The sequence below is a fragment of the Ptychodera flava genome, chromosome 17 (genome assembly GCF_041260155.1).
Source record: "Ptychodera flava strain L36383 chromosome 17, AS_Pfla_20210202, whole genome shotgun sequence".
Lineage (NCBI taxonomy): Eukaryota > Metazoa > Hemichordata > Enteropneusta > Ptychoderidae > Ptychodera > Ptychodera flava.
This window is the reverse complement of record NC_091944.1, coordinates 16,488,095-16,504,388: the sequence shown is the minus strand read 5'-3', so window position 1 is coordinate 16,504,388 and position 16,294 is coordinate 16,488,095. Positions and strand designations below refer to the sequence as shown.

General features: G+C 37.5%; 2 protein-coding genes across 3 annotated transcripts in view; one reads left to right on the top strand and one right to left on the bottom strand.

Annotated features, from left to right (window-relative positions):
• Window positions 1–220: 220 nt before the first annotated feature.
• Window positions 221–6,393, top strand: LOC139115618 (F-box only protein 5-B-like). 2 transcript variants are annotated; one of them, XM_070677878.1, is made up of 4 exons: window positions 221–1,583; window positions 2,772–2,877; window positions 3,767–3,907; window positions 4,481–6,393. In XM_070677878.1, exons 1-4 carry the CDS (start codon window positions 568–570, stop codon window positions 4,727–4,729), a joined length of 1,512 nt encoding a protein of 503 aa, XP_070533979.1. In that variant the 5' UTR covers window positions 221–567; the 3' UTR covers window positions 4,730–6,393. The 2 variants fall into 2 exon arrangements, with proteins under 2 accessions (XP_070533979.1, XP_070533980.1); XM_070677879.1 differs by lacking the exon at window positions 3,767–3,907 and having other exon boundaries at window positions 398–1,583; window positions 4,481–4,898.
• A 1,817-nt stretch (window positions 6,394–8,210) lies between these two features.
• Window positions 8,211–16,294, bottom strand: part of LOC139115616 (tRNA-splicing endonuclease subunit Sen34-like) — a 34,129-nt gene continuing 26,045 nt past the window's right edge. The window contains exon 6 of the mRNA XM_070677877.1: window positions 8,211–11,591. Coding sequence (XP_070533978.1) covers window positions 11,404–11,591 — 188 coding nt within the window. The 3' untranslated portion in view covers window positions 8,211–11,403. The remainder of the gene's footprint in view (window positions 11,592–16,294) is intronic.

The following is a 16,294-nucleotide window of genomic DNA, read 5'->3' as shown; positions in this document are numbered from 1 at the left end:
AACGTAAAATGGGGTTTGAGAAGTGTAGGGTGTGTAATCTTTATGTGAAAATTGCTGATGGCGACAAAGAAAGGTACAATGGATAAATATTACAAAGACTGGCGGTATGTAAATGATTGCCTTCACATTCAGACATGGCGAACTTTGAGGGGCACAATTGTCATCCGGGTACTTCATTTTCAACAACACCCGCTAAAGCTGATTGGTCAATCGTCTTTCTAACCGGCAAATTTGAAACACCGACTCGCATACCAAGCCTGCACAGCGATCGCTCTAAAATTACTCCGAAAAGCGATTCAGTCACGACATCGCGAAACAGGAGAAGAGGTATACTTTTTATGAATATTCTACAGCATTTAAGATATACCTGAAATAACTTTGGTGATTATACAAACTGTCGATCAGCGATTTTCAGAAATTTAAATGAAGCCCTTGGTAGCTTGGCATCGAGAACTGCCAAAATGTACATCGCTGTGAAAGAAACGACGGCCGTGTCGATCTGAAAAAAGTCTCACGCCATCTTTAGAACGAAACAGAAATCTGATTTGTATTGCAAGCTTTTAAATTATGTCCGGTTCGGTTACCAGTGATAGCCAAATACCGTTTGGTCATCAATGTTGCGGAATCGATTATGACTCTATCGATTCCGAGGACGTGTCAACAAAGAAGAGATCCCGCGTTCCGAACAACTCCCCGCCGAGTGTGATGAAACCACCATCGACGAGGACCCCCCACTCGAAAGCCCGTCGAATTTGTGACGACTTTGATGTGCAGCCGGTTGTAGACCAGTTCGCAAGAGTTAAAGTTGGTCCTGACATTAGTACCCTTCCGGGAATCGAAAGCTCTGTCTTTTTAACACCGGATGACACCCCAGACGCGGATAAAGTTCCAGACAGAGACATACCTCGCCCCATTTCACCCCTTGGAGTGGCGCCCCTCAAAGAACCCTACCAACCAACACCTAGCCAGGAACAAACAACACCATGGACGATTGTAAAGCAAGCTAGGAGGAGCACCGACATCCCAAAATTTGCTTTGCCTGATGAGGACTTGGATAAAGCTGTCTCCAAGGAAACAAAGAATGATACAGCGCATAGGAAAGACACCTCTGCAACTACAGCAGAAGATCTCAGAGGAAATAAAAAACAAGACATCAAATTTGAAGGTGCAAAATGCAAAGAGGACTCAAATCCAATTTTTATTAATGAGAATCATAAAAAACAAGAAGATTACCAGACAAGAAAAAATGAGAAAGATGTTATGTCAGGACAGACAAACGACACAAAGAAATATTCCAGTCTCAATCAAACGGGAGATGATAAATGTACTGTTTTTGATGAGGAAGTTCTGGATAGAAGGAAACACTTGGGCGCCTCACCGGAGGTGCATTCAAGAAGCACGAAATTCCGTCAAACTACGAAAAAGCTTTCTTTGGATGAATACCTCACAGGATTAAACCAAAATATGGACAGAACGATTGGTCTGAAGATGGGACTACGTTATGTGGATATCATTGGTGAACTGATGGAGTATAACCTTCAATATCTAATATTTCAACATCTTAATGCTGAAGACCTTTATAGGTAAGCTTTGAAATTTCAGATGAGTTCAAAACAGAAATTATTGAAAGAATTTCCAATTTTTGAGAAATGACTTACATAAGTTTTGTTTTCAAAGCAAATGTTACAAATTTATCTGAATTTCTTGAAAGAATTTTTACAATTTTTCAAAAATTATGAAATATATTTGTTTACAAACAAAAGTAACAAACGGTGTATGTACTGTTTTCTTACAAAAATTGCACAGGTTAAAGGGATGGTTATGCATATTAATGATATAGAATGTATCACATTGGAACAATTAGCATATTTGTTTTCCTGTACGATAACTGTCTAAGTTAATTCAAGTATTTGCAGATTTCCTTTATGGATGAACGCCAATATTTTCTCAGATTATTGCAAATTTTCCAGTTCAGATGTACCAATAGTTATTGTCATTTACTGGCATAATTCAATTACTTTTCCGTTAAACAAAAGAGAGGAAGAAAAAAAATGAACTGCATAAGATATGACAAACATCTCTGGAAACCCCTCCCCCTCCATTTCTCATGCATCAGCTTCTATGATTGACGGTTTCTAACACCAAAGCAGTGCTCTAAATCATAAGATTGAATTCTAAGGATAATTACGTCCGAATCTAACCTGCTATTAAATGCTATACAGGGTTCTCCATTAAGGTGATTTTGTAGGGATGGGCCCATCCCTCTATTTTGGAGCAATCTACTCAAAGTTTAACAACTGTGTAAGAGAGTACATTTTCACAACAACAGAATATGCAACTTGTTAATTAATGTGTAAATTACCCCCCCCCCCCCTCTGTTTTTCCAGGTTGTGGGAAACAATGGGCTTTATATTGAGCCAGAGACCTAACATGCATTACAAGACAATTATGCAAATTAGTTGACAGATTTACATGACAATTAACATCGCTGTAGAATGTGCTTGTGGCTTCTTCATTTACATGATTTTATGTTATAATTGAATTTCAAATAGGAATTGTTGTGTCATGCAATGTTATTTTGTTTCCTTGTGAAGATTTTTTTTCTGATCAAATTGCTTTCATAAGATTTATTTTATAGAAAAAAACTATTCCCAAAATGTCGGTACTTTCAGCCAATTCAAGGTAGAATCTGTTTATAAATGAATATCATTTTAACTTTCTGTTACTTTAGTCAATGTGATATAAATCCATGAAATTTTGTCCCATTTCAGAGTGTGCAGTGTCAGCAGTACATGGCAAAATGCCTGTAGATCAGATCCAGCTAGTTGGAGGCGACACAAGAAACAAGTTGAACTTGACAACCATTTCCAATCAAAAGTAAGTCCAAGATCATCTGATCTTTTGGTGCCAAACAAAAACTTTTAAGTATGACTCACTTACTACAGTTTTTAACTGAGGATTACAAAGTTGTCAAGCTCCCCAGGTGCAGCATAGATGTCGGCATTGGAATCAGAATCAGATTAATGTTTGCACTTCTTGTTATATACCCTGAGTGATGGCGCTATATTACTGGTATGAGACTTTAAAGCCCCACTAGCTGTACATGTAACTCTTGAAATTTGTTGACCTCAAAATATCTTCCTATTCTCTCCTGGTTTTCTCTGAATTCTACCTGCTGAAGGGATATGGGCTTTTACCGCGTTAGGCAACCATTCGTTTGTGAAACATTTGACAAGTAATTTCAAATTTTAAGTCATTTTGATTTCCCACCATTTTCAAAAATTGGTAATATACAAAGGAAACAGAACATAATATGTTACAGTTGAAAATGTTCACCCCTATGCAGTTTATGTGAAGATTTCAGTGCAGATATTGCATATTATGCACAGTTTTTGCTTTTCAGCATGGTGCTGCAATTTAATGTTTGGGCAAACATTCAATCACAGTGTAATCTTTATCTTATTCAAAATTGCATATACAGTCCAAACTGGTAGTTAACACACACATAATACACACATCTAAATTAGTAAATTCTCACAAACTTATTTTAACTTGAAAGTAAATCATGAAAATAATGCTGAAAGATATAGCTAGTGGGGCTTTAGTATGTAGAGCTCTAAACCATTACAGGGGAAAAAGTTGGCTAATCCAGTGAATAGCCAGTCAGTTTGCCCATGTAAAATGACTGTTGTGTGTAAAGAGAATCCAGCTATATGATGGTTCAAGATATGATCGCTCGTAACTTTCTAAATTGCTTCCTTCACAGGAGAATCCTCACAAAAAGTCCACATCCACCAGGTTGATGACACCAAGTGATAGAGGGCCTCTTGGAACAGTACAAACTATGGCAACTCCGTCCACATCACATTACACACCAACGCTGACAAACTTTGAAAAAAACTCCAAGGTGAGTTAGATGTTTGGGTAATTGTCATGGGGAAAAGCTTTTAAGGTTTTTGATCAGGAAGAATTTTGAATTGTTTACATTATTTGCCGGTGCTTATAGGAATCATTTCAGCGTTCAGAGATTGACAAACAAACATTGGTGACTTGCACAATTTTGTTACACATGTCTTTTGTATCCTACCATGAATTAAATTTCAAAACAGAATTGACAGTACTATGATGAAGTTTTGAAATGATGATGTGTGAAATCAGATATTTGTAGAAGTCCGTTTGATTTGAAAGTTCATTGCTAATGGCAATTACTTTTGATGAAATACAAGTTGGTCATCAGTGATCTATCAAGCTTGGAAAACAGGCAAAACCAATTTATGTAACAAAACATAATTTGCATTGTTTGTTCTTAAATTATATTAATTTCTATGGTTATTAACATAAATATATTGCCAGAAAAAAACAGGAGGGCCCAACTCTGAAACCCTGAGGAGAAGTCTAGTCATGGTGGTAACCTCTTCGGAAACTTCTTCCTGTATCATATATTGACACTTAGATCTTAAAAATTTTCTTTTTTTTTCAGGTTGTAAAATCACTACTTAATCATGAATTCCTCAACAAGTGTCCACGTTGCAGTTCTCCAGCCAGGGTTGTACAGGCCGAGGAGAGAGCTCACTGCACTTGGCAACACTGTGACTACATTTTCTGCACTAAATGTCACTGTGCAGCACACAACGCCAAGAAATGTCCGGTTCTGAAGGAGAAACCGCCAAAGAAGTTGCAGGTCAAAGTTGGAAGTTCAAAGAGCAAGAAGAACCTGCGCAGGCTTTGAGCATAGATTGTCATGGTATCCATGCAACTCCAACCCTTTTATCCCCATTGTCGTGTGCTTGTCTGACCATGCCATCACGGACAATGGGTCTGTACCATATCATGGGGAGAAAGAAGTAACACGTGAAACTATAACATCAGACAACAGTCTTTTTTAACTCCCTTACCAAGCTAACAGTAGGCATTTGATAATGCCAACTGTTCAAAAGTGCGTCTTTTCATGGACAGGGAGATAAGATTGACACTATATGAAGTTAAGACAGAAACTGGTAGACCTTTCACCCTCATTATTCTCATGGATTGGTCCAATGACACCTTGCGTGGACCCAAAGTTTGAAACTGAAAAGTTAAACAGTCTCTGAATTTTGCTGCATTCCAACATCTCTTCTGTTTCACACTTTATATATTTATGTCATGAGTTTGATCTGAGTTGTGAATTCCATCAGAAACATTGAAAAAGCATCTCAAATTTTGAGACATCTTGATTACATGCAAGGCACACCTTGGTTCTTTTGATGTGACTGTACAGGGTGAACAGACAAAATGTCTTCATCCCAGTTTTCCATGTACATGGGTCCAACTTCAGCATTGTAAACTATGGGATCAGACTGCAGTCTGGGGGTGAAAGCTTTGAGAAAAGTTTGGAAATTAACAGTACTAATAATGAATAATTTTTACTAGGAAATTGACTGCTTGATCTTGAAATCTTTTTCTGCTGTACTTAAAGAAAGCAAACTTTTCACTATATGAAAAAGGTGAGCAGGCTTACTGACAGATTTTAAGTCTTCAGACGCAAAGCTATGAATATATTTGATGAAATAAAATTTGTATTTTTCTAGGAACAAAGTTTGCAATGTTTCCGGTAATTGCAAAGTCTACAACATCAAATAAACTTTAAACTATTTTGCACTGAATGTTTACACATTCCTCAAATCTTGGAGGATATTTCTTGATGATTGATGTACATATTTCTATAAACTGGACTCAAATCTTTTTGTGATAATTGGCGTATCTACTGAACTTGTCAGATTAAATGTGTTCAGAGAATATTGAGATGAATCAATGGATTTCATATATCACCTGTCAGACTGCCTTTGTGATGTTGAAATAAGCAGGACAAGTGAAAGTGTGCTTGAAACACTACCTGTGGCAATTTTGTATCAAACTGGGACCTGCATAGGGAACGGCAAACAGGTTCAATTTCCTTTTCATCAATGGACAATGTTTAATTACTAGAACTATTCGTATCAAATGGTGCTATGCCAGAGTGTACACATCTCAATAAGTGCTGGAGAAACCAAATGCAATTTCTTCATTGTAAATAGCTTACATTTTTAGACTTTTCTAAGAATCTATATCTAAATCTTTGATATTCACTGTAGTGACTTATATTCAATGTTTTTTACATTTTTCTACTTGTGCTGTCCTCTTGTCTAGAAGTGCTCTTGTTTTGATACTTTTATAATCCTTTGATATTTTTATATGAACTTAATGTAACATCTGAATCACTCCTTGGAGACCTTCAGTGTACATAATGTACTCAATTATGTACTTAAATGTTTTTACAATGCAAATCATTTTCTGTGGTGTTTTTTACATCGCTTTTGTATATCATCATATTACACATTCAAAATGTACGGCTGTATTAAAACTTTCATATCTAAACCTGGTAGTGGTACATTGCTCTGAAAGGTTGCATGTGTGATAATAGATTTGGCAGTTGTGAGTTTAGCAGTGTGGGGATTAAAAACAATAGTTTGGCATTGGGTGGAACCTTGAATTTGATCATGTAGAAGAGCAAGCAAAACAGTGCATCACCGATCCTACAAAGGTACACATTGTTCCTCCATATAATTTGTTTGAACTGTCATAAATTGACCTTGTAGTTAGCCATTGCGCACTATTGTGTTCTGGTATGGACCAATCTGTGATGAGGTCGGCCTGTCTGACACTGAATTTGTGATCATACTGATTGTGTTGATTGTATCTTTAACCTGATTGGATGTGGCAACAGAGATGGCACCAATGCAACAATGTTTCACAATGCTCAATTTAAACAGCTTTATTCTGCTTTATGACCTTTTGTGTGCTATACCTTTTCACGCCCTTCTCTGTCAATCCACCCTATTGAAAACAATGGTGATGTAACAAAATCTGGTGGTAAATGGCTTCAAGCAGCAATCAAGGGAGCCCTCTATAGTTGGGATGGAATTTTTCACTTTGTGTTTCAGTCGGCTGTTCAAATGGTCAGATGTGTGGCACGTCATCAAGTTTAACTTTTTCATGATCAAAAATAAAATCTTTCATTTTTGAGACTTCAGACCTACAGCTTGTATCACTGTATCCTCCTAAAATTTGTTTGCATGCAATTGTGGCTTATTTTAGGCCTGTTCACCCCAAATTCCTTGTAAGCAAGTCCAAACTTGCCATTGATAACAATAGGTTTGGGTCAAACCATGGTGGTGGAAGGGTTAATGAACAACACCGCACTAAGAATTACCTGAAAATCACATGCAACTTCAGTGATGGCCTCAAGCAGTGTAATTTACACAATGTAACTTCAATTTGGAAGTTTAAAAAAATGATTTGATAGAAAGTCTGAAAAAAGCTAAAATGAGGCTATTTCTGGTGTGGCCTAAATTAACCTACATTATATTTTAGTTATCAGACTGAAAGATGAACAAATCTGAGGAATAAAAAGGTTTCTAGGTGTTTTACTACAATGTGGTGATATCTCAGTTGACTGAGAAAAGCTAATACTGTGATCTCGACATGTAAATGCAGCACAAACATTGCCATGGCTATTTGTTACTGAGTGATGTTTAGTGACATCAATCCTCGATGATCATTGTGATGTAAACGAGAAATTACAGTTATAAATATTATGTCAAAAAACCCTTACTTGTCCCATGTGTTTTGTTACTGAACTATTTCAGTGGCTATATGTTATGTCTCGGTGCTATGTTGTCCATTAACCCTTACACCACCATGGTGTCACATCAAAAATATCTACTTTTATTTGAGAATAAGATGACAAACACAGGTCCAGCAGACTTTACTACTCCAGGCTAATCAATCTTTGCAGTCCCGAGGATGGTACTTTTGACATAAAACAATAATTTCGGCTAAAAAAAATACAAGTGTTTTGGGTAACTTGACCTAGTCTTTTTAAAACCCAAAAGACCCTAATTTTTGGGCACTTTGAAAAGTCATGAACAGTTTTGCCAATTTTTGCTGTTTTTTTCATAGGTACCCTATTCAAAATAATCAAGTTCCCAACCAACAGACCTACTCTTTTTTCTGGAGATATGTTATGGGAAACAGAAAAATTTTAGCCTTATGGTTGAATATTCATCAAGTATCACGTAAAAAACAATTTTGACATGTTCATGTGAATGATGACGTGATTTGCATATTGCTAAAAATAGAATGTAAACTTACTCCTCTGGGTCAAGTGCATCAAGGACACAAAGGCCAATGTATCTATTTGCCCTGTACATCGCAGTGAATTCTATTCAAAGTCCGCATGTTATTAGACAATGGAACATCAAAGCATATGGAAATGTTTAAATAAAAAATACAGTAATACAATTATACTGTGATATATCTTTTCAACAGCTTGTGTCAGCAACATATGGGGTACATACATGAAATGATCTATTCTTTTCTTGCTCTTGACACCGAAATTGATAAAACATCGGATGCCGTAAGTGCAGTTCGATTGGGAGAAAACATACAAGCTGTTCATATAAAATGAATAATGCTGAACTATAAAGACAGTTTATCGACCAAAACCGCATCCTGATTAGAAAAGTGGATGGTATACAATATTTTGCCCAAGCCGATCAGTTCAAGTAAAGCTAACAAGTGCATTTGAAATTCAACAAATTCAAACATATGACAGGCATGATATTTATGAGTATACAGTACATCTGCAATCAGTATGTGGAAAATAATTTGACCCTTCACAGTTTACACTGACCAGGAAAGGCAATTTCCATACTGTTCCTTACAGCTGTATGGTGTCTTCATTGTCCTTGCATTGTACCGGTATTATGTGTACACATGTATCTACATGATTTAACAAAACACTATAATGATAGATGTATATTGTTATGCACCATGCAAACATCTTTTACACTGTGTACTTGGGCCAAGTAGAACAAAGAAATGGTCCTATTGATTAGTTTATGTTTGCTGACTTTGGAATCTTTCTTCAGTACTTTTACAAATTAGTTGCAAATATTTCTTCATTACACTTTTGGCATGACTGAAGAATGCTATGCCCATACTGAAGAATTTTGCAAATCGACATAGTTCTACGAGGTCCAGTTACTTCAAACAGCTGTGGGAGGGCCCCCTAAGAACACCTGATTGCTTTCATAATGAAGATTGAGTCCTGTCATCTTCAGGTGTGCTGCACCTTTTATGCTCAGAGACATTGTACTTGTTGTGTCATTCATGGTGACGTGCTGCACCTTTTATGCTCAGAGACATTGTTCTTGTTGTTTCATTCACCGTGACGTGCTGCACCTTTATGCTCAGAGACATTGTTCTCGTTGTTTCATTCACGGTGACGTGCTGCACCTTTTATGCTCAGAGACATTGTTCTTGTTTTTTCATTGAAGGTGACATCGTCTCAAAATTAATTTGTTTGAGAGTACATTTTGTTTCTATCTCATGGCAGTTGCTTACACTCAACTGGCAGTCAATATTATAACATTTCAAGGAATATTTATAATTTATGAAATATGACAAAAGTTTCACTGTATATTGTTTTGGCATGTGAATCTGAGCAAATTTTTTTGCCTTTCTGACCTTAGAACAATTTTGAAGCCCTCACATGTGGTACAAAGTGCTAGAAAATATCATACTATAACTATGTACATTTCTGAAGAGCTGTGGGACATCCATGTATGAATACACAACCAACATGACAGACTTAATCCTTTGAGTGCCAAAGTTGATATTTGTTGCCTTTATAAAATATAACGCCTACAATTTCTTTCAGATCTACACAATTTTTTTCTAACTTTTCCCAAAATTTTGGTCAAAAAGTATAGGCCATGAAAATTTATGTCCATTTGGTCCAAAAACATGGACAAACTTATAGAAAAATTCATAAAAATTGGTAAAATGTTGCCCTGATATTTTTTTTCAGAAAAATTACAGTGCTAAAAGGGTTAATCCTATTACAGCTTGACAAGCTGTGGATATTAGAGGAAAATCCCTGTCTTAATATGTTTGTTGTTTGTCATAATTCTGGTGTTTTTCAAATAATCGAGCAAATTCTCGATTTGGATTTGAACTAACAAAGAACAGGACCCAGTCACCTAGCGACAACAGTCCATATGTTCTTTTGCATACTCTGTATGACAGATAATTCTTGCTGGGTCAACTACAGTCTCCTAAAAATGATCCATGAAAATATAAATGCTGGTATTCCCATGGAGGACATCATACAGCTTTGTTATTTTTGTAGATGCCCTAAGGTGATAAATGCTCGAGTTGTGTTTCAATATAGGTACTTTTTTGGAATACATGTCATGGTACCTGCTGTATTCATTAAAATTCATATTTACTGAAACTGCGCAGATGTACACTCTGCTTTGTCATGTGGCATGATTTGTCATTGAATTCTACAATGCAAGTGGAAGAGCAGGGCAGTAGAGGAAATCAGATGAGATATTTTGTACCGTCAAGTATCACTCAGCTACATTAATCATGTTGGGCTTCAGTCAATTTGTTCAAATTTAGCATCACCAAATGGTACACGCTCACTGGAGTCCTGAGGTCATTGTCAATATGTTCAGCAAAATCCTCAACTGATACTATAACATGTCACTTTTGCTGATGTGCATCAGTGGCAGTCTGTGACCTTTGTTGATTGACTCTGCAGTGACTTTTGTGTCTGTATAATATTCTGTGCACTCTGACTACCCTCTGTAATACAAACTGTCCAATTTTATTTCCTTATGTATTATAGACCCTCCTTCTTTTCTGTATTCATGACTGCTGCTGTACTTCAGATACCTGTGCACTACAGACAGTCTGACATTATTCTCTGTTTATAACAGACTCTCCCTGTACTTCCCTGTGTACTATAGACAGTTCGATATAATTTTGTTTATCCACTGTACTGTCCTATGTATTCTTGACTGTCAACATATTTCTCTGCTTACTACAGATTATCTGTTGTATTCCTTTGCGTGTTTCAGACCATTGTCTGTACTCCCCTGTATATTATGAACCATCCTCTGTACTTCACTCTGTATTGTGGAAAAGCCTCAGTATGTCCCTGTGTATTATAGACCATCCTCTGTTATATCCTCTGTAATATGGACAATCCTCAGTACGTCCCTTTGTATTATGGACCATTGTCTGTACTTCACTCTGTGTTATGGACAATCCACAGTACGTCCCTCTGTATTATGGACCATCCACTGTACTTCCCTGTATTTCACGTGCAATCCATTGTTCTTACACATACATATTGGAGAAAGTCAACTGATTCACTCTGACACACCTGGCAGGCAATGGAACAGTCCACTATGATGTCATATTTCTGTAACTTAATCACAATTGATCCAAAATCAGCTGCACTGTTGTGTGTTGTGGTATCTCTGGGCACACTAGAGTGGATCATGGACCTTATACACATATCTGTACATGGGGTCAGTTGATACCGGTCCACTGCACTGATGTGTGCACGACTTCATCGTTTTCATTGAGTGAGCAGAGCAAGACAGTTTTCTTGACGTTGGAAGCCAGTCTGCCGTACGCCACCACATCCAACGCACTGAGCTTCTTTGCGAATGGCAGACAAACTGCTACGTAATATGAATGGAACAGAAACGGGTCACCTGTAAGATAGAATATCAAACAGAACATTTATCAATACTTTCAAAAGTAGGGTATTACCCTGACAGGCAAGCTGTACCCTTCTCTGTCTGTATTGCTGAGAATTTAAAAAATATAGGTGTATCACAGACAGTAGAGGGGGACCCTGGCCTCTACTGTTGATGGATGCATCTATATGTCAACATACAACTTTAAAGTTTGTAGGTTATGTGTACCAGTACTCTATGAACTACTAATAGTGTGCCAGTGGTGTGCAGTGTACTGATTATGAAAGAAAATGCTTGAAAATCACACAAACAAATTAAAAATTCTTGAAACAATAGAGAGTACTATAAAACTAACAAAATAAAAGCATGGTTGTGAAAGCGTCTGTACTTAATATTGTAATATTGATACAGAAATAAAACATTCTGCCCCAGCATATGCTCTCCCTTACATTTTTTTAGCATATTTAACCACTTTAGTGATTTAAATTTTCGCCCCACAAACATCTGAGGTCTCATCCTCAGCAAAGACTATTCTCAAGATCCCTACATGGCCTTACATCCTGGCATTTTTTGCTGGATGCACTATGGAATGCACAGCATGTTGGTGTGAGTTAACTACATGTTTTTGTTTGAAAATACAAAGTCACCTTTGCAATTCAGTACAAAATTCAGTTAAAATGGCTGTGAAAGTGGGTTGGGTCAGACAGCGGACTTGTACAACCTGAAAATCAGTGTAAGGTCATGCAGATGTTACAGTGGTAGCTTGAAGGTATAAGTATCACGACCCTCTGTGTTCTGAAGTTTTGAAGTGCTTAACATCTATCTACACCATATCAAGGTGTAAAAGAAACTTTTGATACTAAGGAAATCGTGGACGAGAGCTGGTCCTTGAAATCAGTGAACACACAAATGGTCGGCACAATCTTCATTAGAAAGAATAGTTGTCACTTATGAGCATATTTCAATTTTATAACTTTATCAGATGGAGACATTCCATGCCTCAACTATGATAAGCACTTCAAAGGTTAAAGTACACCTTGTATAATCCATGGTTACTGTAATGAAACGGCAATTTTAGAACCTTGAGTCTTATCAGTTACACTTTAACTTATTATCACTTATACAATCATAGAATAACAAAGATTAGACATACACAACTTGTAAATTATCATTAGCTGTCACTAGTACTCTTGCCAAAATACTGAGTCAAAATATCCATACGTCACACATAAAAAATTAATACCCTAAGGGGTCTTTTCTCAGAATTCTTTCCACACTAGGATATGCAATATGGCAGCTGCTCGACAGAAAAAGCCTGAGGAAGTTCTTGAAGGAATTGGTCAGGATTTCTTGACATGTTCAATCTGTCTTGACCTCTACAAGACACCTAAACTACTGGAATGTCAGCACACATTTTGTGAGCAGTGTTTGCAATCTTTGGTTGAGAGGAAAGGTAATCTGACCTGTCCCATTTGTTGTGTCGAGTTTGAACTTCCCGATGGCGGCGTGACAAAACTACAAAATAACTTGTTCATAAATTCTCTGTTTGACGTGGTTCCATTGAAGAAGGAAGAGCAAACTGACACAGAGCCTGTGTGTGAGTTTTGTGAAAAAAGGGATGCATCGAATTTCTGCATCGACTGTGAACAGTATTTTTGTGAGAAGTGTGGCAGTAAAGTACACAGTAAAATGAAAGCAGTCAGCTATCATACAATGCATACAGTTGAGGAATACAGGGATCCAAAACTGGGCAAGTCATCAACGATGAGAACAACAGAACGCTGCAAAGTTCATCCAAGAAATGAGGTCAACTATTACTGTGATAGCTGTGAGATTCCAATCTGTTTGGAGTGTACAATTATTGATCATCGACCTCCAGAGCACTGCCACAGATATCTTCACAGTGCAGTGGATGAATACACTGACTTCTTATCCGATACAGTGGCTGCTTTAAAGATGAAGGCAGTCGAGGCTGTTAAAAGTAAAGACATGGCCAACAAAATGTTGGAAAAATACAAAAAGAAGCAGGCTGAAAATGAGGAAAGGGTGCAAAGTATGGTTAAGACCCTGGTGAAGAAAATTCAGACAGATGCAGATTCCGTGGTGCAAAGATTGAGGGAAAAATACAGAATGCGACAGAAATTTCTAGAAACCCAAGTTGATGATCTGGATTCAAAATACAACAGCATCGTCCATGCGTGTACATATCTAGAGACGATCATAGACCGTGCAAATTCATGCAAACTGATGCACACTAGAAAAGAAGTGAGTGAGAATCTTCAAAAGTTAATGCACCTTGAAACAAAGCCAGAGATCATAGATGACGAGGTCACTGTCAAACTGTCACACAATGAAGATTTCAGGTTTCATGAACAGCTGGGTGAAGTTAGATGTGACGTGTGCGTGTCTAAGTGCAAAGTGAGTGATGTCCCCACACACATCATGAAGGGTAGTTCTGTTGGTCTGACTATCGTGACAAACGACAGATTTGGCGAAACTGTCCTAAACCAAGATGTGAAGGTTAAGCTGACCAGACCAGACAGAGTAACAGAAGATATCCCAGTGACAGATAACATGGATGGCACTCATAGCGTTGTCCTACATGGACATATTGAGGGCACTTACTCAGTTGCCATAACAATTGGTGAGCAAAAATTGCAACTACCGGGGTCACCATATGAAATTTACGCTATGCGTGGACTGGTCAAATCTATCGGAAGCACAGGGGGTGATGAAGGCCAATTCAATGGTCTCAGATGTATTGCTGTGAACATGGATGGAGATTTAGTGATTACTGACCGCTTTAATGGCAAAGTGCGAGTAATAGATATCGACGGAAACTGCATAAAAATCCTGAAATTCACCCAATTTAGTGAAAGATTCATTCCGTGGGGAATTGCCGTATCCAGTACAAATGAGTATTTTATGACGGACAGGGGTAATAATCAGATAGTAGTCAGCGATCAAGATGGAAATGTTCTCAGGTGTTTTGGAGATGGAGGAGGCTATCCGTGTGGTATTACCATCAGTCCAACGGATGGCAGTGTTTGTGTCAGTAACTGGAATGGAATAAGTACAGATAAGGTAAACAGATATGGATCTAGCATACACATCTATGCGCAGGATGGCACACACATGACATCTTTTGGAACTTTTGGTGGCCCATATGACATAGTAATTGACCATCAGAACTTCACGTATGTGACTGACTATAACAACCATTGCGTACAGGTATTTGATGCAGATTGCAAGTTCTCACACTCATTCGGCCGTGAAGGAACGGAAGATGGACAATTCCAGAATCCGACCGGCATTGCAATGGACAGAGATGGAAACCTGTATGTTTGTGATACAAGCAACAGAGTCCAGAAATTTGACAGCAGGGGACAGTTTCTGTGTCGAATAGACTGTGACAAAGATCAACTGTCTTGGCCGAGAGGAATAACTGTAACTGATGAGGAAATCATGAAAATACTGGTTGTTGATGGAGACAATGATTGTGTCAAGGTATTCATTGAATAATGCTCTCAGAAGAACCAACAGATTAACACTTGACTCCACTACTGGTGGTGATACCTTCATGTCTTCTTTGTACTGACTGTGTACATCATTTTAAAGCATGTCTGTCCGACTTTTGTTTCCTGTAAATTTCCTTCAAACTGTTGCTGCCAGAATTTGAACACTACTCTTACTGACTATGTCCACATTCCTTGAAGGAACTATGAGGAAAACTATCCAATGAAACAAATAGAGAGTAATGTACATACTAGTTGACTCATATATGTATAATTTTAAACTCCAGATACTCTGAATGAATTTGAATAATGACAAATTCTGAGATAATTTCATTCATGCATTTTTCTTTGAATGGAACGTGTCAAAATTCATGATCAACAAGTCATCGCTGATGACACAGTCCCCGCTCGCACCATTAATTGATATGCACATGCACACTACAACACAATGTCTGTGTGCCAAGTATGAACAAAATCTGTTCAGGGATAGTTGAGTTATGGTTCAAAAACATGAAAAAATCGCAAAAAAAATAGCCGACTGGTGGTCATATTGGATGGTATCGCGAAATAAATTGATGTGCATAGATATGCCATAGTACGTTATCTGTGTATCAACATTGAATGAAATGGGTTCAGGGATAGTTATGATTCAAAAACACGAAAAAATCGCGACAAAATGGCCGCCCGGTGGCCATATTGGATCATATCACGAAATAAATTGACGTGCATATGTACGCCACAGTACTTTCTTTATCCTTGCACACAGTTTGAAAAAAATCGGCTCGGGGTGACAGAGAAACGGCTGCTGACGGACGGACGGGCGGGACCCAATCTATAAATTCCCACCGGACTGCGTCCACGGGGCCTATAAATCACGCACAAAATGCACTATGAACTGAATATGCTCCTGTGTATCAGATACATGGTCACAGAAAATGTTGAATTACCAAAGTTGAGAAATGTCTGATTGACTTTGCAGATTTTGTCACAAGGAAGTTGAAACATGAAAGCATATGTTTTATTTTTGTACTTACTGTATTTAGAACTTGTAGGCAATACAGAATTTCCAACTCTACAGCATATAATTCTAGGATTTTCTAAACATCCCTAACCAAACCTTGATTATTAGGAAACAATTATACAAACTATACATGAAAATTAAAAAGTGTTCACCTATATTTCCAAGATTTAGAACAATGTTGA